Below are 27,647 nucleotides of genomic sequence, written 5' to 3'. Positions count from 1 at the left end.
CGAGTGTGTTTCGCATAGACAAAAGCTATACGGGCGTTTGAAGCCGCAGTAAGACAGCCGGGAACCGCTGGCAAGCTATTTTACATCAAGCTTAAGAACAGACGTATCGCAGAGCGCAATTTTTCCACCTTCCGCGGTGCTGCGGGTCTCGTCCTGCTGCAAACCGTGCGCTGGAGGCCGGGGCAGCACCGCTCTGCAGACAGCGGACCGAACCGCCCCAGCCCGGCCGGTCTCGACGAAGCCTCGCGAGGGCTGAGCGGGGCGGGGCCGCGCCGTGTTTGGGGGCGGAGGGGCCGCTTCCCCCCGCCCCCGCCGCGCACAAAATGGAGCAGGGTGCCGCGGCCGCCTCGGTCCGCTCGGACGGCGAAGTGCCCTCCACCTCCGCGGCCTCCGCGCAGGAGCCCGGCGCCGAGGAGGTACCGCTGTGGGAGGCGGGAATTGGGGGGCGGCGGAGCTGCCGGCCCCTTGTGGAGGCCGCGGTGCGGCACGGCCCGGTCCGGCCTGTTTGGCGGCTGCGGGCCCGGGCCCGGAGCCGAGCTCGGGGCGCTCTGCCCCGGCTCTGGCGCATCGCCCGCTGCCTCTACCCGCAGCGCGGGCTCGGAGAGTCCCGCCCAGCTCCGTGAGGGAAGGCCGCGGGCGGGGCGGCCTCCGCGTCCTTGGGAGCTGCGCGGGGCTCGGGCTGCGGGGTCCGGCGGGAGCGCTTTCAGAGCGCTGACCGTGTGCCCCCCATCCTCAGACATACTGATGTTGGTGAGGGCAGGGTTTCGGTGCGTGGAAGTCCGGCTGAAAAGCATGCCTGACCCGTTGTTTCATTGCTCTCGTGCAGGAAGGCCGTGAAATACGGCAGTTCTCAGCGTTAGCTGGTCGATCGGAGGCGAAGTTTAAGGGTTATTTTTTGCAGAGGAGTACCCTCTATTCTGTAAGACCGGTTGGAATCAAAAGGGCTACTACGTTGGCAATAATACCTGCAGAAAGCAGAGGATGGTTCAGATTGCTGCCAGCCCGTGCTGTGCTGCTCTGTGCCTCTCAGAGCTGGCAGGATGGGTGCAGGAGCTCCTGCTCAGGCTGAGTTCCCCTCAGCTGGGCCACAGGTCCGCTTCACTGTTCTGCAGTTAAAAAGCTGCGGGTTAACAGAATACAGTGGAACCTGCAGTGCCCCTTTCCTCTCATACTGCTTTGCTTCACCATCAGTCATAGCCCTAACGGTTATTTGAAGTCGATTTCCGCTTTGCATACGCATGGTGGATGCCCAAGTGTTTGCTCGTTGTGATTCATAACGTGTGCTCAAAGTACTTGGTTGCAAGATCATGTGAGTGTGTGGTGATCCACCTGGCTTAGGGCTGTTGTACTCAGGGCTTTGTTGGTCTGACTGGCAGAGATGTCAAGGGCAGCATTTTGGATCCTTTGGTCTGTTATTTCTGGTCCGTGATGCTTGTTCCTGCTGCCAGTCAGCTCCACCAGCACAGAACTGCATCACGCCAGTGAAAGTACAGCGTGCTTTTCTCTTGAATGATCAGGAGGATCTCGTGCTGAGTGTGTCTTCCACTGCTGTCATCAAGTTTTGGTAGTCTGCTTTAGTTTGTTTGGGTTTCCTGACTGTTTTGGTGTCATCAGCAGAAACGCTGCAGTGAGAAACGAGGGGCAGCGGGGACGTCAATATGTTCTGCCTTGAAACTTGAAGGGTAGGCTGTGCTGTTATACTGCTGGAGCTGCACGAACTTCACACCTCTGCTGGTGCTTCACTCAGGAAATAAACGCGTATATAAAGAGTGACTTAATGAAGAATGTTTTGAATGCTTCCTGCAACTTGATTGCAGAGTCTTGCACAACTGAATGCAGGCGTTTACAAAATCATTAAATAGTCAAACAACTTAATTATATACTTAGTGCTGCTCATCACTGCAGAGTTGTATCTTCAGGCCAAGACTTTAAAAGCGTTCTTTGGCATCAGGAATCTTTCGTCCCATTTGCATCCCTCTGCCTAAAGTTAAAGAGTAAGATGGCGGATATGTTGATCAGAAACAGTTCTGCAATGTAAGTAAGCATAGTTCTGCTTCGCAAGCTGTTAGATGTTTAGTACTGTTTTGGTCAGGTTTTGCTACCTGGCTCTGAATAGCTCAGTTTCCAGTTGCACTTTGAGGTTTTTGATCTCCAGTTATTTACCTGGAAGTGCTGAAAATAAGAGCAAAGAAATTGAGTTCTAGTTTTCATATTTATTTTTTCAAGTATCATTTCAAGATACTGAGTGAGTTTATGCATTTCAAGTAAGATCTCTGTGATGAACTGAACTTGGCCCACTCCTGGTGCTTTGCTTCAGCCCTTCCAACTTGGATCCTCCTTGTAAATTGAAGCTGAGTCTCATCCTCATGTTTATTTTTACATTTTACCTGGCCGTCTCTCCCACTTTTTAGTAACATCATGAATTCTGTTCTGGGTGAAGTAATACAATCATTTCCTGTTGAAATAATTGCTTCTTAAAATTAGTTATCTTTGCTTTGTTAAATGAAGATGCTGATGTTTACAATTTGAATTCCAGAAAAATGATCCTCCATTTCAACTCAAACTTCCTCCAAAGGCAGCCAGGCCTGAAAAAGAGATTGACCCAGAATATGAGGAGAAGATGGTAAGTATTTTTACAACAAAACGTGCTGCAGCTTTTTTAGCAGTTGTTTGCTTGAACTGGATGGATAAAGTTGCAAGTAATAAGAAGTTCCTGCAGGTAGGATATGTAGGAAAGGGAAAACAAGTGGGACCTCTGGGGGGCACCGCAGTGGCCTCCAACTGGGCATAAAGCTGTTGAGCACAGCCCTCAGACTGCGACCATCCAACCAATTGTGATCCACCAAATAGTCCAGCCTCCAAATCTATATTTCCCCAATTTAGAGATAAGGATGTGGTGTGGAACCCTGTCAGAGGCCTTGCAGAAGTCCTCCTAGGCTGATGTTGCCTTCCCTTTGTCCATCCCTCTATGGTACAAGGCCAGCATATTGGTCAGGCACACTCTGCCCATGGTGCAGCTGTGCTGGCCATCTTGGGTCCCCTCCCCATCTCATGAGTGCCTTAATGTGTCTTCCAGGAGGATCTGTTCCACAATCTTCCCATGCTCACTTATTTCCCTAGCTCTTCCTTTCTCCCTTTCCTAGAAACAAGAGTGTTGTTTCCCTTTCCAGCCACCAAATGAGTGGAGATCACTTAAATGAAGGCAGTATTGAAGCTGCTAGTTTCTTATACAAAAATACAAAGGTTTTAAATATTGATACGCCTCATAATATATACTCAGAAACAACGCAAAAGAAGATCTGTCTAGGACAAATATTAAGGGAGCTTGTAGCACTAAAGAAGAGAGATAATTGGATGACTTTTGTATGAAAAGAGCAGAAATAGGTGGACTTTGCAAACCTTGTTCTTCAATGACATGCAGTTAAGTTCTTGGTTGAAGCTGCTTTTTTCTTTAAAGATTTAACTTTTAACATTAAATGGATGCCTAATAATTGCAGTAGTATTTGTGAAGCCACAAGAGCCAGTTATCACTGTTAGATGTAGAAAAGTTGATACCTGCCTGAATGAATACTTAATTGTTAGACATAGAAGACACAAGTAAATCTGTTTGTTGATGAGCTGAATGATGTTGTTTCGATATAAACTGGAAGTTTTGTGTGACAGGTTGTTCACTTCTAAAAATCAGTGTATTGTGAATGCATTGCCCTCATGTGGCAAGACATTGCCTTGCATCCCGGATTCATTCACTGCCTTTTTCTTTGAGTGTTTGGTGCTGTGGTATATGCTTTTATGTGTAAGTTACCTACAGAAAAGCATTCTGTTGTTCACATTTCTTTTAGGTAATATATGGTACAGAACTATGGTTTAACTTTATGTATCTTAACGTAACCTACAAAGTTAATCACATGAGAACTGGTTTAAGTGATACAGCATTATGTGATGATTAGAAATGGCACAGAAGAAGAGATAGCACTTGTGTTCTACTTGATAGGCTTTGCATTTTGTCCCATTTTTCTTTAAAGAAAAAAAACCCAAGTCGTATGTAGAGGTCACAATGTTTTGCTGTGCTCATGTGGTGAAGTTTATATGCTTCATGATTGAAATTGGAAGTCTGAGAGCAAATGCCACTAAGTTCAGTGCAAGCTGTATTGAGCTTGTACATCCCTGTTTCTTCTATTATACTTCTAAAATCAGAGCTACCATGCTGTCTTCTTAGATGATGTCCAGAAAGTCTTGACACTGACAAGTGAAAGGCTAAGATTCAGAACTGTAGTCTTCAAAACATCCTTCAGAACGCACCCTCGCTGTTACTGGGGTACTGTGCCAACGTAAGGAATATATACAAGTCAACTTTTTGACTTGTTTTTACTAATTTGGGGGTTTTGAAGGGAGATGAGCTGTGGGGATGAGGTTATCAGCTCTTGATTGTATTCCAGATTACTGTGGTGTTTGTGAAGTGCCTTTTGAACTACAGCAAATTGCAACTAGTTACTCTTAACGATGTAAAGTTGTAAGCAGTAGGAGCTCAAGAGCTATTTCATGGTGTCTGCTGCCCTCTTTGTTGAGAGTAGGCAGAGAGTCTTCGGAGTTTATGCTCAGAAGTTGCCTTAAAGAGTATCTGAGTTTTGTTTCTTAAGAGAAAAAATGTGTGTTTTTTTTTCCTATGAAGAACAGTTATTGATTTTATTTCTCTCTGGAAACTAGAAAGCGGATCGTGCAAAAAGATTTGAATTCCTCCTGAAGCAGACAGAACTCTTCGCTCATTTTATCCAGCCTGCAGCACAAAAATCACCAACATCCCCATTAAAAGTCAAGCTGGGACGTCCACGGATAAAGAAGGATGAAAAGCAGAGTTTGATCTCAGCTGGGGAGTATGTTTAATTGTTATTTCTGACTTAAGCTTTCAAGAAAATTGTTCACTTTAATGTATCTATGCAGTAATAGACATTGTGCTTTAAGTCCAGAGCTTTTGTAGTCAGTGGTATATCATAGTTTCTTTAAAAGTGGATTTATGGTTGCGTGTTGGATCCTCTGCATTATTATGACCTTGGATCAGGAGAGCATCTCTAAAGTAAAGTCCTTGGTTATTGCTATTTACTGTGCTCTGGTCTGTGCTGTGGAGTGACAGATGGCAAGAACTGAATTTCTTTTGCATGACACTGAACTACAAGTTGCTCTCCAGAAGTGTGCCAGGTGTGCTCCAACCACTTGTGGACGTGTCAGTGGGACCAGAGCAGAGGTAGACCAAGTTCAGACAGTGCCGGGTAGTGCTGGGGTTAGATCCTCAGCATGAACTGCCTCACTTCACAGGTCTTTCTACACTAGACCCTAATCCAGGCATACACTGCATGTAGTGTTGCTGAGGGGTTACGTATAAGTGAACATGAAGTTTTTGAAGAGTTTACAAGATGGCACTTTTGTTTTTTGTCTATTGTTAAAAGTGTTTTTGGAATCAAATAAATGAATTTTCTTAATGGTATACTTAACAAGTAATGATTTCTAAGTTCACCACTGATGTGGGTGTTGTATTGCTGTGTTGCTTGTTAAAATGTACCTTAAGGAATGTTTGATACCTTTTAGACTGTAGCTATATGACTCTGGAGGAGAGAGGTGCATATATCAGTCTTTTGATTTACAGCTGGAATGAACCAGGAGGGATAGATGATACACAGGGATTCTGGCTAAAGGTCAGGTTGTTGGAACATACATGCTCATTGTGGTAAATGATTGCTTCTGTGATAGATTCTTTTTCGGTTTCATAGTCAGTGCTTTGATTTTTTTAGTGTACACATCTTGTGTTCTTTAGTTATCGTCACAGGCGCACGGAGCAAGAAGAAGATGAAGAACTGTTATCAGAAAGTCGAAAAACATCCAACGTGTGTATTCGATTTGAGGAATCTCCTTCATGTGAGTATTCTGCTGCTGCTTTGAAGTGACGAAAAGCTCATGAGCAGAACGCAGTTAAAATTTTATACTTAGTGTTCTTCTGCTTAGAGAAATGTTGCGTTTGCAGATGTGAAAGGAGGAACGCTAAGAGATTATCAAGTCCGAGGTCTGAACTGGATGATCTCATTGTATGAAAATGGCGTTAATGGCATTCTGGCGGATGAAATGGTAAGCAGTCATCTTTGGAAACTTTTGTGGGAGTTCACCAGCCTTTTCTGCCACTTCAAATTAATTCACAGATTTGTATATTTCCTTATATTTTATATCCTTCAGTTTCCCATCAATGAATGTACATTGTGTGCTTTGTGCATTACGTTATTCTCTTAGTAAAAAATACATGGAAGAGATATTATTCAAGGAGATACTATTCCAGTTATGTAAATGGTAACTGAGAGTCCGTATGTACTTCAAGTAGACAGAAATGGGTTCACATTTATTTGCTTTCTATGTGATTAATATGTTCATAAGTAACAACAGGATGAATGTGTGTAGCCTCTAAGTCTGAGATTTTCATGCATTTATAAAAATTAGTTTCTTCGCATTTGGAGGTGAAGTTAATATATCTTCAAAGTTTTTAAAGAATTCTTTGGTCAAAATAGAGTAATTTTGAGCAATGAACCAAGATATGTATAAGATAACATGGATTTTCATGTTTGTTCAGTGGATGTTGTTTTGAGCAAAATTCAAACACTGAAGTACTTATTTACTGTATATGCAACAAGTAGTACGTGCCATTTTACAGCAGTTAGATTTTCTTTCACATCTGGAACTGTAATATAATGAAGGATGCTGTATGGCAAATTGCTGCTGTGTGCCTTACTGTGAAGAGCTGCATTAGGAAAACTGTCTGAAGCTATTTCTGTACAGTGCCTTGTTTCAGATTGTTTTTTTTCCCCCCCTTTGTCAATGTAGGGTCTTGGTAAGACTCTGCAAACAATAGCGTTACTGGGCTATCTGAAGCATTATCGAAACATTCCTGGGCCACATATGGTCCTGGTTCCAAAATCAACTCTGCATAACTGGATGAATGAATTTAAACGCTGGGTTCCTTCATTACGTGCCGTTTGCCTTATCGGAGATAAAGATGCCAGAGTAAGTGTTCTACATTTAAACCATGTCTGTGGTTTTTCCATCAGAAACCACTATCTGGGGGCATGGAAATCTTCCTAAGCCACTTCCTTAATTACAGTATTTTTCATAGTCTTTAACTGTGTTAGCATTGAAAATGCAAAGTGTTGTAACTTCAAGGATAAAATGCAAATCAGTAAATGAAATAATAAATAGGTGTTGAAGTACAGCTGTCTGTGACTGACCTTTCTGTTGTGTTCCTCCTTGATTTTCGCACTATCTTTGATCTCTGTATTTGCATTGTGACAGTTTTATCTATTTTCCTTTATTGTTCTGACCTTGTTGCTTCTGTCTTCACCTTATTTAGGTGATGCTACCACTCTGCCCTAGCATCCAGTGTCTATGCTCAGCCCTTTAATTAGGTTTCTATTGCAGAGCTTTCATTCCTCATAGTGTAGGCTTTGAGTTCGGTGGAGGGTGGCTTGTTGCTTGAAGTGGGGAATGACTTCTTTGGTTCTCCAGATGGACTGCATGAATCCCTATTGCTAATAGCACCTTTAGGAAGAGGGCTTGGGGGTGGGGATAAGTGGGCTGTTTCAAAACCACTTTCCTGTGAATGGAGATGTTTTGGACTGGGTAGCTTAGTGTGGTGTTTGTCTTTTGCTCCCTTAGTAGTTTGTACTGTACTTCAACTACAGAAGGAAAATATGCTGAGGAGTAGGTATCTAATTCTGTATGAAATAATTTCCCCCATAAAATGGGAAGGATTGAGAGCTTTAGTTATAGTAACTTGCAGCTACAGGAAGTATTTTTCGGACTTGTTTTGTGTGCTTAGTGCTTCAATACTGTTGGCAGAGAAAGGTTTTCATGAATTGCAAAGATATTGCTTCTTTATAAAAGCTTATTAATTCCCTTGCTGTACTGTAGGCTGCTTTTATCCGCGATGTTATGATGCCTGGTGAATGGGATGTTTGTGTTACATCATATGAAATGGTCATTAAAGAGAAATCAGTCTTCAAAAAATTTAACTGGAGGTACCTGGTAATTGATGAAGCACACAGAATAAAGAATGAGAAGTCTAAGGTAAGCTCAAGTATTTGATCCTTTTAAGATATTTTTGTACAAGGTTCCCTCTGGTTTTAGCAATGTTTTAATGTTAAGTATGTGGGGGTTTTGGTTTTTTTGCTATAAGCTGTTGAGCTGTAAATATTAATTTCTAGTATTTCAGTGTCTTTGAATTCAGTACATAGGGATTTCATGTTTCAGAAACCAATGAAAACAGATTATGTTGAGTGTGCATTTTGATGATAACTGTTTGTTGTATTCCCAGCTGTCAGAGATTGTCCGGGAGTTCAAGACAACAAACAGGTTGCTGCTTACAGGGACTCCTTTACAGAATAACCTCCACGAACTGTGGGCGTTGCTTAACTTTCTTCTACCTGATGTCTTTAATTCTGCAGATGTAAGTAGAGTTTGGAAGCAAAATCTTGTTTTGATTCTCAAGCTGCTTTCTGTAGAAGAGAATGTTCAGCCTAGTAAGAGACATCAGATGTGAAAAACTTGGATTCAGTAGGAGCTTTGTGACTTGCCTAACTATGGACTTATTTTTCTTTTTTCTTTTTGCTGAATAGATTTGCTGAATAGAAATTAAGACAGTGTGTTACATTAGTGCAGATAAGGCCTCAGACTGGCATTAACAATTCAATACTATAGAAAAATAGAGTTTTGCAAAGAGGAGTAGGATTTGGGAAAGCAGTATGGAATGGAGGCTGTAGCGCACCCAAATGTGCATAAGCTTTTTTCATTGAGAATTGGAGTCATCTTTCACTGTTTATGTTCTCACGTCGGTGCATTATTTGCATTGTTTTTGATGTCATGTTTTCTATCACATTTATTTCTTCGGGATTTTGTCTTTTTTAACTCTTGCTTCACCATTAGACAAGCACTAAGGGAAGGAACTTGCGTACTCCAGTGGTGAGCATGGAGTAACATCAGAAATGGAACATAGTAGTAAAGTTTTTGTCAGCACAGTTACTCAGCTGACTTAAATGTTGTAACCTTCTGTGTAGCTGGCTAAGAATTGTGGTCCTGCTTTTCTTTCACTTATAGAAATAGTTTGTCACTCAGCTGGGGTGAAATAGAATCAATATGTGTCTGTTCTCACCACAGATGATAAAAACAATTCATGCTAGTTGTGATGTTTCTTCCCACAGGATTTTGACTCATGGTTTGATACCAAAAATTGCCTTGGTGATCAGAAACTTGTAGAAAGACTTCATGCTGTAAGTAAAGCTTTTATCAAGTGTCATAATTAGCATACACAATGTAAAATAAGTAAAAGAATATTTCTTCTTTTGTCTTAGTCAAAATGTAGATGAATGTGAAGAGACTGAGTTACAGAAACACCAGCTGAATCTTATGAATGAAATGCTAGAATTTACTGTTTAGTCACCACTTTTTGTAGTGTTACTGTTTTAAGCAGACCAGATCTGTGCATAAAGCACAAAACTAATTTTGGGACCTCTTGGAAACAATTTATTGTCCTGAGCACTAAACTAATACAGGCTTGCTTCATGCAAGCCTGGAAAGGCATCTTCATCTTTGGTTTTCTGTGCGTGAGATAAGACTTTCTTCTGATTTATTTGATCATTTCCAACAAAACAAGTCTAATATACAGTGCTTATCTTTGAAATCTTGATGTAGTTTGTTTATATATCTAGAGGGAAAAACAGCCTATAAAGGAAAATAGACTTCTATAAGCTCATGGGTTTGGTTCTTGCTCAAGACAGCAGCTGGGATGAGTATGGCAATCTGTGTAACACTTCACATTTCTAGTGTGAACTTGGGAGCATAGCAGTGGACACTTCATTTTTGCAGATTGTAGCAGAATTGTTCAGAAGGAGTCACCATGACAGCAATAGAGATTAATTAGTTTGGAGTAAATGTCACAGAAATGAATTTGTTAACTTCATATTTCAGGTGATCAGTTTTAAGTAAATGTGCCTTTGAAAATACTCATTGAATTTTTGTAGGTTTTGAAGCCATTTTTATTGCGTCGCATAAAGGCTGAAGTTGAAAAGAGTTTGCCTCCAAAGAAAGAAGTAAAAATTTATCTTGGACTCAGCAAAATGCAGAGGGAATGGTGAGTCACTTACGTTAATGTAAGATTCTTCTCTGATAAAGAGCACTGCAACTCTTTGTGAAGATTTTTTCTTGGTAGTTGAACATGAAGGCAGTCAAATGGAGAATCCTATTTATAGCTACTTTTGGGGCACTGTAAAGGTGCACAAGTTGTGAAGAACTCAGGAGCTGTAATAAAAAGGGATGGGAAGAATAAAGTAGAACTTTCCTTCCTTAAGTTTATTTGAGAAAGTGTATGCCTGCTACATTTTATTTATTTTTTCAAATGCAACTAGGTATGTGCCAGTGAAAGTCTCAGCGTTGAAATTACACGTGGCTACAGGAGCCATGTACCTCAGGAAAAGTGAAAGCCAAAATGTCAGGTCATTGTAGCAGCTTCAGGAGAATCAGTGAGATCTTCAATCAACTTCATAGTCATTAAGTATGTAAGAAAAGCTTAAGAAAATCCAGTGAGTGACAGACCACTGTCACTTGCAGGCAAGTTGCCTTTTGTATTAGGTATTGATTTATAAGTGATTATAAGTTTTATCAGTATCAGTCAGGTGTTTTCTCCAAGTTTGATAATAAAATGGCTCATTATTTAAGTAAACAGAAGCAACTCTTGTTTCTGGAAATTAGTAATTGGGATTTGCAGATTTCATTCATGCTTTAAATATGAAATGAAAACTGAACGTTATTCAAAATTGCCTGTAAAACTTCAGGTATACAAGGATCTTGATGAAAGATATTGATATCCTAAATTCAGCTGGGAAAATGGATAAGATGCGTCTGCTGAACATTCTGATGCAGTTGCGGAAATGCTGTAACCATCCTTACCTGTTTGATGGTGCTGAGCCTGGCCCTCCTTATACCACTGACACACACCTCATCACTAACAGTGGTAAAATGTTAGTTCTGGATAAACTGCTGGCAAAACTCAGAGAGCAAGGTGAGTTGAGCTTGTGAGCAGTAACAATCTGAACGGTCACCATGTGTAAAAGTTATGTTTTTAAAGCATGCAGTGACTCACCGTTGTCTTCAGTAAACGCATTTGTTATTTTCAGTGAGGTTTTGTTTGGCAAAATTAGTTTTCAGTGGACCTTAATGCATGAAGGTGTGGAAGGAAGCCTTGCAGGGATGGTGAGGAAGACTAGTGACTTGATTAAGTAGAAGGAATAGGAAAGGTCTCTACTGCTAGAGAAGAGACTGAGAACTTTTCTGATTGAGTGGGATTGTATCTTTGTGTATCTCACCATGTTTTTAAGTGCTCTGCTTCTTCAGCTGTGTGTTATCAAATAAACTGTCTTGAGGAGAAGGTAAATCAATATCAGAAAAGTAACTTTATAAAGAGACTTACTTAAATTGGTGCAATAGTTCTGTAAAAATTAACTTAAAAGTATACAGCCAACTGAATTTTCTGTGTCCTGTCAGGTTCCAGAGTGCTACTTTTCAGTCAGATGACCCGTTTATTGGATATTTTGGAGGACTATTGCATGTGGCGTGGGTACGAGTACTGCCGGCTTGATGGGCAGACGCCGCATGAAGAAAGAGAGGTAAGAATGATGTGTAAAACAAGAACTGGTCTACGCCTTAATTCATTATTAAATTGTTGTTGGGTTCAGGTATGTAATACATTAAGGAACAATATTTGTCAGTCCTTAAGAGGAATCATTCATTAAAATAAAGAAAAAGATGTTCCAGTTTGTAAAGGCAGCCAAGACAAAGTCCATAGTAAAGTAGGTTTCACATGTTCCTCAACTAATTGAACTGCTAGGTGTCTTGTTGACTCTGAGTATGTTTGCACAGGTGAGAATATCCGCATGGTTGTTTCTGGTGTTGTCATACAGCAGTTTTTAAGACTCTGAAGACATTCTTTGAAAACTCACCAGTGTTTTGGAAACAACTGTAATATACTAACGATACTCTTGTCTTTTAGGAAGCAATAGATACATTTAATGCTCCCAACAGCAGTAAATTCATTTTCATGCTGAGTACCAGAGCTGGAGGTCTGGGAATTAATTTGGCAACTGCCGATGTGGTTATTCTCTATGATTCAGATTGGAACCCTCAAGTAGATCTGCAAGCCATGGTGAGTTAATTGTCAGAGACGTGGTGGTTTGTTGAAGTTATCGTTGTTCAAGTTGAAGTATTTCTAGAACTTGCTTTTTAAACTAAGGAATTGGATAAAGTACTTTGGCTGTTTCCAGAGTAATAGGAAAAGGTTAAAAACATGCAGCGCTGTATTGAACCCTTCTGGAAACCTTATGCTTCTTCAAATTGTCTTTTTTCTTTTTCTTTTTTTTTTTTTTCTGCAGGAGTGTAACATCATTTATTTGTGAAGTAGAGAAAAGAAACCCTAATATTTGATTTTAAATATATTTGTTTTCTCTTTCTGATACTAATTAATTTCTAAAGTCAAGTTATGTAATTTGTGGATTAAGAATGTCATGACCCTTCTTGCTTGCTTGAGGCAGTTCTGCTTTTTAATACTGAGTACTTACAGTGTGTATCTCGCACCTTCTTCAGAGATGCACACTGTTCACCAATCATAGATGAAATCCCTGGGAACTGCCGAGTGTGACTTGTGAGCTTTAGGAATTTCAGGGATATCATACGTAACAAATGTTGTTTAGAAGGACAGTCAGAGAATGCTGGTGCCAGCACTTGGAAGTACCTCTTTTTTTAATTGAAGACAAAATATTTTTGTTCATGCTTTGTACAGAGAATAACCACCAGGTTCTGACACATGTAAATACAGTATGTTAGTCGTAGCTTCATATACTGTACACTGGGAGCTCTGTGCTGATGGTTTTATGTAGCCATCTTGGGACAGCTATGGTATTGAAGTTGTAGCTACATAGGCTTTGCACATGGAATTAATGCTGTCGAGGCAAAGATGCCATGTTACAGTGCTTCTGTTGTGAACTCACTGTAGAGTGGGCTTGTGTACATATATCCCACAGCTGCAGTTTAGACAGACGCTTAATTATGTGCATTTGCAATGAAGCAGATGTATTTATTACAATAGAAAGACCTCAAATTTAAAAGGTTTAATAGCCAGCTATATAGCTAGGTAACTTTTGTATTCTGCTGAATAAGCAAGGAGCCAAGAAATACATGCTAGCTTCAGCGTGATGTTTCTGCCTATGTAGCAAGCTAACTGTCTATTGCTTGTGAGTTTTGTTGCTGAACACTCATTAATTTATGTTTGTTAGGATCGTGCGCATCGTATTGGTCAAAAGAAACCAGTACGGGTGTTCCGACTAATCACTGATAATACTGTTGAAGAGAGGATTGTAGAAAGAGCTGAAATAAAACTGAGGCTGGACTCTATAGTTATACAACAAGGTATCAACTGCTATATATTTTTTTCTGCAACGGAGTTGTACAGTACCTTCAAGTATTTGTTAAATGGCTGTACAAAAGTACAGTCAGAGACAAAGCAGGCCTTGTGTATAATAACAGTATGCTAAATTCAAGTATAATGCAGACATTATTCAATTATTCAGCTGAAATTTTTCTAAGAACTGTTTTCTTGAGTGATGTGGGTACAGATTGAAAGAGATTCTAAATGAACGAGGTACTGAAGAATAGATGTACTTCTTACCACATCTGTGCTTAGTAAAGATTGAAGCTGCTTTGTGTGGCTTTGTTTAAACCTCGGGGAAGAACAGTTTGTCAAAAACCAAAGTTTGTACCTGAGTCTGTGAAGTTTGTGAGCCACTGAATTGTTCCTTTCTGAAAGGAGCAGTGGTCAAAATGGTGATGGTCTGCGGAGACTGGGTTGGTGGAATTTTGGGACAGGGAATAGAGGTCTGTGAAAAATTAAACCATTCGCATATGGATCAAAATCAGTCAAGTGAGTGTTTAAAAAGACTGAATGCTACTCAGTGGTTATTCCAGGATAATTTGTCACCCTTAATTTTGAAATAGGATTTTAATATTAAGTTCAGCTAACTTGGCAACAGTAACAGCTAAAATACAAAATGGGTTATCTGAAAGTGAAATGGTTTGCTTTGGCTTGGTTCACCACCCGTTGTTGCATTCTTTATTTTCCTAAAAGTTCCCACTTTCTGCTTACTTTCAGCTCAGTTTAAATGCAGCCTTTGGTTTGTTTTGTTTGTTCTTTTCTGCCAGAGAACTGCAGAAATCCTCTGTATTCATGTTTTTATTGGAACCTTTACCTTTTCTATACCTTTCCTAATATATCTTCTAATTCTAGGGAGGCTCATAGACCAGCAGTCTAACAAACTGGCAAAAGATGAAATGCTGCAAATGATCCGGCATGGAGCTACGCATGTCTTTGCTTCCAAAGACAGTGAGCTGACAGAAGAAGACATAACCACTATTTTAGAAAGAGGAGAAAAGAAGGTTGGAGCAGTTTTATATAGATTTTGAAGCATGTCAAACATTAAAAATAGATATGCAAAGTATATTTTACAGAAGACAAGAATGGTGTAATTACTATGTAAATCTGTTCTATATGCACACCTATTACTTCACTATTCATAAATATTTCAAAGCTTCTGAAAGCTTGGAAGGAGTAGGACTAGTGAGTTATAATTACTTCCATCCTTTCAGACTGAGCACTGCATCTTAAGCATTGTTTAATTCATGGGGCTTTAAGAAACATGTAAATTTTATGCCAACAGTTCTAATCAACACAAAATCTTTGTGGAACTTCACTGAGGAATGGGGAGCTTTGAGGGAAAAAAAAAAGTGAACTACCACTTCAGCTCCAAAGTGTTGGACATAAATTTCCTTTAAATCTGAAGTTAAATCATATAATTGTAGGGCCACATCACAGCACTTCTAGTTTTAGTTTAATGGGAAGGCTTAGAGTCAGTTCAAAACTGGAAAACGCTGTGGGCATCTCTCCTGGATAATAAAAACGTAACTGAAAGTGTAAAGCACAAAAAGAAAACCAACCGTGAATAATGATTTTAATAATGATGAATGCTTTTTGCCTCTGAATACGGAACAACTTGAGTAAGCCTAAAAATATTCTCTTGTATTTTAGACAGCTGAAATGAATGAACGACTGCAGAAAATGGGGGAGAGCTCTTTAAGGAATTTCACTATGGACACAGAGATGAGCTTATACAACTTTGAGGGTGAAGATTATAGAGAAAAACAAAAGGTAATTTTCCTTAGAACAGCAGGTCTTAGAGGGTTCAGTTTAGCGTAGCCTGTATGCTTGGACATCTAGAAAAGGCTGTGCTAAAGAAGGAGGAGATCACTGAAGAATTCACTTAGCTCTGCACAAGCATTGAGATTTTTCTTGCTAACTCCATTACGAGAAGTCAGCTTAATACAGACTAGTCTTGAAGTATGATTTTGTAAACTTAATAATGTTTAATTGAAGTCCTTCAGTAAGATTAATTCAGTGCTATCTAATAGGTTTTTTTTTTGTTTTTTTGTTTTTTTGGCCAACATTGAAGTTCTCATGGAGCTTGTTAATGGGGACATTTAGAGAAGCAATTCAGTTGTATCATAACAGATGACAGAATTTAGAGCCCTAGACCGTCAATGGCATTAGAGTAGATAAAATCATAACTTCCCTCCAGTGACCAAAGTCAGTAGAATAATATAGAGGTATCTGCCCATGCCACGCCAACACTGTAGCCTTCCCTAACTGTTCTTCAATATATTGTCATTCGATTCTGTTTATAGTTGAGCATGATGGAATGGATAGAGCCTCCCAAACGAGAACGCAAAGCTAATTACGCAGTTGATGCGTATTTCAGAGAAGCTCTACGTGTCAGTGAACCCAAAGTCCCAAAGGTAGGACACTGCCGAGTATGGGAATTATTTTTGTGCTCCTTTTGCTTTCTTTTTGCACCCCCTGCTCTCATCTTATACTAGTAGTAAAATTTATGTGTTAAGTAGTACATTGCCCGCTTGGTTCAATTATGGCAGTTTAAATACTCAAAATCAAGCTTATATCATGTTAATATACCTATCTATCTGTGTTTAAAGGCTCCGCGACCTCCAAAACAGCCAAATATTCAGGATTTCCAGTTTTTTCCACCACGGTTATTTGAACTTCTGGAAAAAGAAATTCTTTATTATCGTAAGACGATAGGGTATAAGGTAATGCTTTGTCTTCCCCCCTCTGCCTTCCCACCCCCACTTTAAATTTGTGAATAGCATTTTTATTCCTCTTTGCAAATTCTCTTCTAAAGTAAATTAGACTGTGTTAAATTATTGTTCTGGTTTTACTGTTTCTCTTTCTTCAAAGTGCTTCTCATTTTGAATGAAAATGGCTTGAAGTCTCTCCTGTTTCTGTTCCACTATGGAGTAGAAAAAGTTGTCTGTAATTCCTTCCTCTATTGAAAATGTCGTATGTGGGCATCTTCGTGTTTTGTGGTGGGCTCCTTGCAATAAGACTGAGTGGAAAAAGTGAAGGCAGATCTGATGCTTAATATACTTTTTCTCACTAGAAAAAATAAGTATGATATGTGATCTAAGGTGAGAAAATAGCTTTTGACAAATATAAGGTCACCTTCCTTAGTATGGGGTGTGGGTTTTCATAGTTGTTGTGTATCTTATGCAGACAGTAACTTAGGTAATATTGAAGTCAACTTTGTGTTGATGTGATCGTAAGCAAAGTGACATCCATTTTCCTCCCGTTTTGTTGGGATATAAAATGTTTAAAGATGTCTTTTATAACAGTAATACATTCAGACTTGACAAGAGACTTGCCTTTTTTTCCCTTCTCTGTTAACTGAATTTTCTCCTCTCCCTGCTGACAATACGGGGCAAGCAGTGAACATTGATTGTGTTCTGATGTTGCTTGTGCCACTGTTGGTTGATTAACTGGAATAGATCCCCCTACTTTCAGATGTGTACCTTGCTGCAAAACAGCCACATCTCATGACAGATTGTGGCAAGAAGAAAACACTTGTGAAATGTGGAGAACATAAACTGTCATACAAGGCAAGATAGGAAACTGCCATTGCAAAAGAGTAGAATAAATATTAGTAATGTGTATTTTTTATTTAAGGAAAGGCAGAAGATGTCTTAAAGCCTACTAGGAAGCAGAAAGTTTTTTCTGTGGATGGCGGGATAGGTAAGAATTAAAAGAAGTAGAATTAGCTGAGGGAAAGAAATTCTTCAGTGAATGTTTCACTGAGTTTGAGAGAGTTGAAATTGGAGTTGGGAAGACTGAAACTTAAGGCCTAGAAAAAGGAAGGATGTTCTGGTCACTGCTCACTTCTGAGAACTGAAGGAGTGCCAGGTGAAAGAGAAGTGTGAGACTTTTGGAAATGAAACATGAATACAGGAAAATGGACTAAGGCTGTTAGATGTCAAGACACAGGAAGCATAATACAGTTTTGTTGATGCAAAGCTTTAATTTGTTTGCAGTAGCAGTTTACCTACCAGCTAAAGTATGTACATAGTAAAGTTCATAAGGTACGTTTTAGAGAGGAGAGAGCAGATTGAAGAAAACGCCTTGATAAACTGAAGCTTCTTAAAGAAAAGAGTCCTTTTATTACTTACAGGTGAAGCTAAACTTTCAGTTTCTTACTTCAGACGAGAAGGTAGAGACAGAGATAAATGATAAATACATTATCTTGTCTTACAGGATGATATTCAATTTTGCAGTAGTTAAATAGCCACAAGAGTATTTTAGTAATCTGGTGTGTAAAAATATCCTTATTATGGGTTTGTTTCTTCAGTGTAGCCAAGGTGTGGGATGCTCTTTTTTGGTTTTGCTCTGTAATAACAAGTGTTTAGTGGGTGCAGGTTGCCACCTCAGTCCTGTGCAATTTAACATACACATCTAGATGGTAAATCAGAATTCATTGAAATGTGTCTTTAAAATAAAAATAAATGTATTGTTGCTATAATGAAATGTTACTTGGCTCTTAGGTTCCCAGGAATCCTGACCTCCCCAATGCAGCTCAGGTGCAAAAAGAAGAACAAAAGAAGATAGATGAGTCTATGCCTCTGAATCCTGAAGAAACTGAAGAGAAAGAGAAACTACTAACGCAGGTAAAATAAGAGGGGGTCAAGTATTACATTGTGTATGTGTGTGTGTATATGTATATATATATATATATAAAGTGGTATGGAACATAAATACAAAGTAATAATGATGCGACATATGCAAAGGAATGCTACACTGATGTTATGGAGAGATACAATGATTCTGAGTGTATGCGTGTGTAAGTTTGTTAGTTATCGTAGTCAACTCTTGTTCTTTGAATGTCTGCAGTATTTCTGAGGCAAAGATTGTGCAGTCAGTGTCCTGCCCAGCAGTCCCTGCAGAAACCAGGCAGAGGCTTACTTCTACCTGCAGCTGTCTTTTGATTTTTGTCAAGAGAGGTTTAAGTAGGAGAGGACAGGTTGCCATCAACGTACACATTTTATACGCAGCTGTGTAAAGCAGCATGTCACTAGTTTCTTGACATTTGGGGCTGTTGCGTTGCTGAACTAGGCTTATTAAAATCTAATGTGTAAGGAGAAAGGTGTATCTAAAGGTAACAAGTTTTCTCTGAAGCAGTTCAGCATAGCGTACCTTGAAGTTTGCAAGGTCACAACTTGACTGTTAATCTCACCTGTTTATAGTAGAGGAAATATTTAAGCTGTTGTTGGTATGTATGTCAGTACTGCTGTTGATGATTGATTAAAAATCTTTCTATTGTGTTTCTTAAGCTTGTAGAGAAACTGTCTAATAGTAGAGTCATCTGTAAAACTGGCAGAGCTCCTTGTAGTGTGTTTTCTTTCATCACAGAGATACTCTTACAAGTTGCTGTTAAGGCATGTGACTTGTATTTTTATATTCTTGATGTTTTCTTCCTGTCTTGAAAGCATAATGTCTTTCTTGAATGATGTTTTTGTACATTGCATTTCACTTAACTGTTGTTTAGCTCTGAATTCGCTTCAGTACACAACACGTTTTGTGTTTGACAGTGCTATGGAATTGCTGTTTGACTGCATTTTTTCAGACTCAAGATTTTTTTCTTGACATAGTTAAATTTTCATCCAGCAGTTTGTTTGGTTCAAAACTTGTGGATGTTGTGAATAGCAGCAATTGCTTTAGATGCTTGCGTTGTTTGAAGAACTTGCAATGACACTTGCAATGGAGTTTCCTGCACTCCTAAAACCTTTTGTTGCTTTTTTGATGAAGGGTGATTTAGATGAAATTACAGTGACCGGGCAGTGAGAAGTGCCGTAGAGATTTTAAGAGGAAGAAAACTAAAGAGCTCTTACCAATGCACATGGAGTCATGCAAAAAAAAAAACAAACAAAAAACCCCCCAAAACCAAACCTCAAACTCTCTAGACTTCTAATGATTCAGTAATAAGCCCTGGGTAATAGAAGGTATGGAAATCCTGCAAAACTGTTACGCACTGTGACTGTGGGATACTGTAGAGGCATTGCCAGTTGAAACAAATGATATATACATGCATAGGACAAAACTTGTTACCTTTCTCCTCAATAATGGCTTCTTGATCTCTTGCTGCTTACAGGGTTTTACAAACTGGAATAAGAGAGATTTTAATCAGTTTATTAAAGCTAATGAGAAATATGGCCGTGATGATATTGATAATATTGCCCGTGAGGTGGAGGGAAAGTCACCTGAAGAGGTCATTGAGTATTCAGGTATGTTGAAATATATTTCATAGTTCTGATATTGATAATTCTTACATTATTTTTGCTTGAAATCCTTCATAAAAGTAAACTTTGCAGTGATCTGCCTGTTGCTTAAGAAAGAACAGTTTATCAGGAGCTCCCTATAAAGTGCTGAGTTTACTCTGAGTTGATCAAAAGATGTGATGGGAGAAAGCCACAAATTACAACTTCTTTGTATAACCGAAGTGCTAAGTAATCCCTGGTGATCCTAGGCAGCAAGTGAGAGCTGACATTAAGGCATGTCTACTACTCCTATTTTATGATCTTTGCCAGCAAGATCAGAGGTGGATGTTGGTGAGATGGCAGTAGAAATTGAACCTTCCCACCAATGTCCTGTTACATTTTGTTGCTGTGTGACAAACTGCAGCAGAGGGGCAGTCTGACAGGATGGTCTGACATAGAAGGGTGTATGAAGCAAAAGGGTGGAACTGAATTACTCCATATGGAAGAAATGGCACCCACTGACATTCACTGGCACCTGCTGAATGGAAACTAAACAGTGAGAGGTGGGGAGGTAAGTTTCAGTAGTGGCAGCAGTGAACAGTGTTCATCTCTGCTGGTGCAGATGGTCACAGGTGTGGCATGCTGGATCTTGTTCATTGCTCTTGCAAGTGCAGAACTAATGATGATGACTGTTGAAAAGCAGTGTTTTGTAGCTGAGAATGACATCGAATGATGTCATTGTGCTCTTCGTATCCATTGTAGTTTCCAAGGAAACAAATAGGATGCATTACTTCTGGAGCAACCTCTGTAGTTGCCTGTAAAGATGGTGAATGAAGGTTAGTGCAAGCTGTCTTTGGCTAACACAATAAAAGGGAGGGTATTACCAATTCAAACTTCACAGATGTACAAACAGCATCACATATTCTGCAGGAGTGCTTTAAAGGAATAAAGGTGTAAGAATAAAAGAAAAAGACTTTATTTTACAAATTGTTTTGATCTTTTTTTTTTTTTTTTAGCTGTTTTCTGGGAACGTTGCAATGAGCTGCAGGACATTGAGAGAATTATGGCTCAAATTGAACGAGGAGAGGCAAGAATTCAACGGAGGATCAGTATCAAGAAAGCCCTTGATGCCAAAGTAATTATTACAAGATTTTTTAAGTTAGGGTGATTGCTTCTTACTGTGCCTGTGGTTAGAGGTGGATTAGAATCTTCTGAATCCTTTTGGAAGGGGAGCAGCTGGGGGTGGGAGTTCTCGCTTTTTATGTAGAAACCACGTGTCTGTGATGAGCACTAATATGTAATAAATCCACAGTGACACGCTGCATGCTTAATAGTGGCTGTTTTTGTTTTGCGTTCAGATCGCAAGGTACAAAGCACCTTTTCATCAGCTGCGTATTCAGTATGGAACAAACAAAGGAAAAAATTACACAGAGGAGGAAGACAGATTTTTGATCTGCATGTTGCACAAGATGGGCTTTGACAAAGAAAACGTGTATGAGGAACTAAGGCAGTGTGTGCGCAACGCTCCTCAGTTCAGATTTGACTGGTTTATCAAATCCAGAACAGCAATGGTAGGTATTGGTTACGTGGGCTTAGTTATTATTTTGAGGTGTACCTTTCCTTTCTTAAGTACCGTCACATAACCTGGATTCATGCTGGAATACTGGAATTTAGGAAACGTGTGCTGAAAAAGTAATGTTGGCTTTCATTCTCACTTCAGTTTTTCTGCCTATTCCTGTAGCATAACACAACACACAGCTTAAAAAATCCGCCAGTTTACGTGCTACCCAAAAGGACTAATGCAGAGGTAGGCTAGCCTTACAAATAGCAGTGGTATTGCTATTGCAGTCTGGAAGTTTTAATGTTATCTCTTAAAATGGGACCACATTTCAGAATGATTGGTCAATATTAAAGTCTGAAAGCGTCTGAATTATATACTTGGAGGAAATTTGAGCTTTACCAACTTTGCTAACATTTTCTGAAGATTTTTTGTTCGTTCTTGGAAGGTAAATCCAGGTTTGGTATATAATAAATAAACTAATACTCTGAATTTTTGGCTGTATTTTTTTCCTTTTTCTGTAGAGCAGAAACATACTTCTTAAAATGTTGAGAGGTGACAGTGCTAACAGAAGCAGTCTTGGTGGCTGCAGATAATAAGGTATGTAGACAATGAGTGTAGGATGCTTGTAATGAAGCTGTCAGGTCGGCCCTGCAGTTATGGCTCAGGTCAGTGTGATTCAGAGCCTATTTATGAGTACAGTGTGCAAGTCTGTACCATGTAAAGAGCACATGCATGTGTAATTTGTATTTGAAGATATAAATATGGGAAATATGTCCTTCCAGTTTTTCTTATAATACTTGACATAATGTGGTCTTACTTGCTTCTAAGGTGTGAGAGCTGGGCATGATGGGCATTGCTGACACACCAAGGGGAAGTACCCTCCTGGGTGCAGCTGTCATAGATATTCCCTCTTGCCTTGTAAACCAGTTTCTAATTCAGTGTTACATTGTGGTCTTGTAGCTCCCATGTTATTTTCTATGCAAGTCTGCAACTTCTAATAGTTCAGTAGGGCAGAACCACTGTGTGTTACTTAATGCAATTTCCTGAGTTCAGGATGTGTTTTTTTCAGAATTGTGGGTACAGCACTAAGAATAATAGAACAAGTTAAAATATTTCAAGTGTGTATTTGAACAGGTAGGAATGTGTACTTTGCCACTGTTAGAGCTTCACAATTTTTGCCTGACATTTCAACAATTCAAGTGTTTCTGGATACTCCAGTGGTTACCCTTAATTAAAAAGGATAGCAAGCTTTTCTTGCTGAAATGTCAGCTTGAAGAATTACTGATAGTAAAATTGTAACCATAAAGAAACCTCCGGTATTAACTTCAGTTAATTTTAAGTTGTCTATGGAGAAATCCATTCAAGTAAGTCATAGAAATTGGTACTAGAAATTTAAAGATATGGCTCAACATTTAACTTTGCTTGGCATATTTAAGTCAGAGGTTGTGCTGAAGCTTCTGTTTAAACCTTCCTAATCGTACATTCCGTCAAATTTTCCTTTTTAAAGGAGAAAGGAGTCATTTTCTAAAGTATAGAAACGTTTCGTGGTATCTATTGCTAAAACTGAGGGAAGGGCATACAGTGAATTCTGGATTATATTCTCTTAAAACTAAATGCAGTAATACTGACTTGCTTTTCTACTATTAGCTGAAGGAGTGGGATGAAAATAGAGATAAAATAATCTTTCACTCGATGTATCCATTTATTTTTCTTAATGGTTTTAAATTGTTAGGATAGTTGTGATTAAGCTGCCAATAATTGGTATATGTTATGCATGCAGATACAGTGATGTTTGTGGAGGCATTCACTTCTCCGTAGGCTTGATGCTCTCTGTGAAGAAAAGCACTGGAGAATAATTTGATTCCAAGAATAACTTACTAAGTATAAATAGAAATCATTGCAAAGGGGCACGTATAGTAAGTTTGGTGGAAGTGGATAAAACCCCTCCTTAGAGCACTGAAATTCACATGTAACCTCAAGGTTACCTTTCATTACAATCAAACTCATGTGAAACAAGTTCAGAAGGGAGCTTAATACTGAAAATAATTTGTTATTGGGCTTTCCAGGAAGACTTTGCATTCTACTATCCACTAGATGTCTCTTGAATTCCACATAAGTAGCTGATTTATCTTCCATCTTTTTCTTCTTCTGTAAATTTCTTATTGGAAAACAAAAATAAATGGTTTCATTGACTTATTCCACTAACAGGTTTTTGTTTTTTTAATTCTAATCTATAATGTAAGTTTGCAGAGAGAGAGTTTAGGTGCTCTTTAAAGTGCTAAGTTTCATAACACAGCTTGGAGCCATACGTGTTTGATTTGTTTCTGTCCGTGCAGGAAGAACGCAAAATATTGTGGCAGTAATGAATCACCTCTTTGTTTCCTGGGCATAATTTGTGCACGTCCTTTGACTTTTCTGCAAACTCTGCCCGGTGTAAGAAAAATGACCCGATGTACATGCAGGAATATTCAGACCTGTTGACAGAGCTTTGAACTTCTACTTTCACACTCATGGCAACCAACATCTCTGCCTTCAGTCACACGGAAGGAGATGGTTCAGCGCACCCATCTTATTTACTGCAATATTGGATATTATAGCATGAAAGCGAGGAGCAGAGCACACCTTGTCTCTTTCAATCCTAAAGAGAAAAGTTTCAGGCCATACTGAATGAAATTGCATCTCTGAGGGTGCAAGGCATTTCAGACTGAGTGCGCTTTCATAGCACTAAAATGAGGTGGATCACTCCATACAGTAGTTAGTGTAGTTCAAAGCAGAATTCATCATGCTATGATAGTAGGTGTAACAGAAACCTGTGTGCGTGCTGTGTGTTAATGTCAGATGCTTCTGTGATCCTCCTGAGAAAGCTGTTTTTGAGTCCACAGTGTGTTCTGGAGCAGCAGACCATCTGGGAACTCCATAGTGTGAATCTGGACTCCTCTTACAGTAAATATATGGATGTAAACATTTTTTCCCTGAGAAATCAGAGTATTTGTCTCTTGAGGCAAATGGCGCACGGTTATTTCTTAGCACCTTTCTGATAATGGTTTGTCTTGAATTTAACACAAGCCAATTTCTCTTACATTCAGAAAGGGTGAAGTGATTGTTTTTGTGTGGAACAGGTTGTCATTAGTCTTTACCTACAGTTCCGAAGTCTCTGAGTGCAACATACACAAATTCCAATAACGTGAAGTGCTTCTGCCCAATGGATGATCATCTTTCTGCTCTTCTCTGCTTTTAGTCATCTCTAAAGGTCTGAAGAGTGTTGTGTGTTTGAGACACAACACGTGTTGGGCTCATTCACACTCAAGCTTTCTCATACTCGCTGACTTTTAATTTGAGTGCCAGTGTTTGTATGGAATTTGAAGGTTTGTAGTGGCTGAGTTGTGAAGAGTTTAGGTTGTTCTTTTGCTGTGGGGTTTCTTCTATGTGAGTATGATAGAATATATCGATATATATTTATTCTTTGAGCAGGAAAGAAAAGCCAATGGAATTTTTCTTCCCAACATGCATAAAACATAATATTAGTGGTTAGTACTTATTCTCTATCTCATAAGAGATTTTTTTTACATTTTCAGATGGGATACAAGAACCAAATGGATTTTTCTTTACCAAGCCAACTTTTATTAACAGCAGTGCAAGCATTGTGACAGTTATACTAAGAAAATGTCATTTATCCTTTAAAAAAGGAAAGAAAAATCATGTGATTTAATCTAGTTTGCTTTCAGATGCCATGGAAGACTTGCTGCTTACAAGTACTGAAGGCCTCCTACTTTCTGGGTGCTTTTTTGATCAAAATTCAGCACTGAGTTCCAGGCTTAAAGCTGCACAGGTCTTTGCCAGTTTGGAGCTCTGCAGTGTCTTCTTTGCAAAGAGATTCTGTGTGTCGCAGCAAAGTTATGCTGAAGATGGTTTGGATCTCTTTTCTCTGTTTTAAAGATGCACCTTAAGACCTCTCTGTCTAAAATCTGGCAAAGCATGCTGGCAAGCAGTGTATTGTTTGCTTCATCTAAACATGATAAAAGACTGGATCGGCCCTTAGAGGTGTTGGTTCAGAAGATAAAGAACTCTGTAAAAATGGAAGAATGGAGTATTTTGGAATTCAAGAATTTCAGCTATGTTTGTAATTTTGAGTTTGACGTTAGAACTTTGTTGTTTTCTGGTTCCTCAGGAGTTTCAGAGACGCTGCAATACTCTCATATCTCTAATAGAAAAAGAAAATATGGAAATTGAGGAAAAAGAAAGAGCTGAAAAGAAGAAAAGAGGAGCAAAAGTCACAGCGGTATGTTGAGCAGCACCTTACTTCTAGTGGGACTGAAATCCATTATATCTTGTTAGAGAATGAAGATAATAGCATCTGGTGGTTTGAAGTATAAACCGTTAGTTGAGAGATTAAACAAATACCTGCGTGTTAACAACTCCTCTAGAGTTGTCTTTTTATTTGAGAAGAGGCTTTAATGTAAGTAGGTGAGGAACTGGTAAGACAACAAAGCTTTTTTTTCTTTTTTCCTGCCTATTTGTATATGTGATATATTGGCTCCAATTCAGTCTAAGGACTGTCATTATTCCCTGCGTAGTCATTCCTGGAGGGAGAAATTAGAAGTGTTCAGTGTGTTTTAAAGGATTGTGTCTTTAAAGTAGGTAATACATAAATCGAGGTCCTGATCTTGTCTAATTTGTGGTGGATGGAATCCATACCACTGAGACCCTTCTGTGCAGGACTTAAGGAAAGCAGAAGGGGTGGCAGAATTCTGTCTGTGGCTACAATTATTTTGTTCACCCTGCTGTTTTTGCCTGTAAGATTTGAATTGGAACTGTTAATAAATCAACGTTACTAATCTCTTTATTAGTTAACATGCTGCATTTCACTGTTGTAGCGATATGATGTCAGCATTGCTGTGAATTTATTAATTTTAAAATACTTTTCTTCTCCTTTTTAGTCACAGAAGAGAAAGGCGGACTTGGCTGCTGAAAACTCTGGAAAGAAAGATGCTAAGAAAGTTAAATCGTGAACTTGGAAAATGAATTCAAAATGTAAAGCTGTCTCTTTCCTCTCTTCATCTACAAGTATTAATTGCCAACTTCTCTGCATTCATGGTACTCACCCACAAATCCCTTGGCTTAATTTTGCAATTTTGTATATTTTACAATGTCTTTCTTTACCTAGGACGTGTAGCTTTATATTTTATGCATTCCAGTATTTTTGTGCACTGTATTTTGTGAATTTCATGTCTTCAGCAAAATTCACTCAGTCCTTGTTTTTTTTAAGCTTGTGCTGAGGTTTTAGCTTTTATATGTTTTATATGCTGCTGCTTTGAAAGAAAAACTAGATTCTATAGCTGTATTATTGTTGTTTCATATTTCAAATTTATATGGCTGTGGGAAAATAAACAAAATTATTTGAAGAGAAACGTACTTCATCTTGGTTTTCCCTCCCCTTTTTTCTGCGTAGCCACATTGAAAGTGAATGTTAAGGTTTGTATAATTGTGCCTTCATCATCAGTAAGATCTTTTTTGAGGTATATAGATAGGATCAGGAGCATGACAAAACAAAAAGTCTAATGAGGCTGACGTCCTTGTTTGGTGTCAGAATTAAATGGGTGTTTTTCACAGACGTACTCAGAAGGAAATTCTGCAGGTCACTTTTGTTTTTTTCCTAATCACTGGTTTCTATAAGGCTGCATGTGTGCTTAAACACAGGGTGAAGTGTTGCTTGGAATGACCTCCGCATTAAACCTTTTCTATGCCTAATGAATGGAAGTGCGCAACTAATAGCTTCTTTAAGTAGCAAACAAAATAATTCATCCTTTGGTTGGTAGGCTGCTCAGATACATTGCCTTGCGCTAGAAGATCTGTTGCTGTAATTAGCTCTTAACTCTTTCTCCTTTTACCTTTGATTCAACACGTCAGTCATGGGGATATGCTCTGGAGTGCTCCTTTTTAGTATTTTCATTTTAATGAGGGGATGAAGGTGTTGGATGTACCTTTCCTTGACTTTGTGAGAATGGCCTTTATTAAGCAGGTTCATAGTTTCTGCTCACCTCGGGGTCTCTGCCTTTTCCAGATAAGTAGAACAGTGACTGTGACATCTAATGTTTTACTTTAATCTTCTGTCTCTGATCTGGTGTTTAGTATGGACCTTGCCACAGCAACGCGTGCCCTTATAATGTCAAGTCCAGATTAATGCAGTGTGCTTTACATGGTACCTTCCTTGAAGACGATGTGTAAATTTCTTCTAGTGCAGTTTGCTTCCTTCGTGAGTGGTTTGAGATGATCATGTTGCCTTGTATTTCATGCTTTTGTTGGCGACTTTCTTCTGAATTTTGTAAGACTTCAACTTTAATAAAAACTTCCTGAGTTCTGGGGCAGA

The 27,647-nt window shown here is 39.1% G+C and overlaps 1 protein-coding gene across 1 annotated transcript; it reads left to right on the top strand.

Moving 5' to 3' along the window:
* The first annotated feature begins 259 nt into the window (after positions 1–259).
* Positions 260–27,647, top strand: SMARCA1 (SNF2 related chromatin remodeling ATPase 1). The gene is made up of 24 exons (XM_072334388.1): positions 260–416; positions 2,537–2,623; positions 4,705–4,871; positions 5,807–5,907; positions 6,014–6,114; positions 6,859–7,038; positions 7,942–8,097; positions 8,345–8,476; positions 9,228–9,296; positions 10,047–10,156; positions 10,857–11,083; positions 11,566–11,687; positions 12,071–12,223; positions 13,350–13,482; positions 14,357–14,505; positions 15,155–15,274; positions 15,808–15,918; positions 16,114–16,227; positions 18,010–18,132; positions 19,614–19,746; positions 20,736–20,854; positions 21,078–21,290; positions 25,449–25,559; positions 26,218–27,647. The coding sequence occupies exons 1-24, from the start codon at positions 324–326 to the stop codon at positions 26,287–26,289; spliced, it is 3,096 nt and encodes a 1,031-aa protein (XP_072190489.1). The 5' UTR covers positions 260–323; the 3' UTR covers positions 26,290–27,647.

This window comes from Excalfactoria chinensis, chromosome 4 (assembly GCF_039878825.1).
Source record: "Excalfactoria chinensis isolate bCotChi1 chromosome 4, bCotChi1.hap2, whole genome shotgun sequence".
Classification (NCBI taxonomy): domain Eukaryota; kingdom Metazoa; phylum Chordata; class Aves; order Galliformes; family Phasianidae; genus Excalfactoria; species Excalfactoria chinensis.
This window is presented reverse-complemented; position numbering and strand designations above follow the sequence as displayed.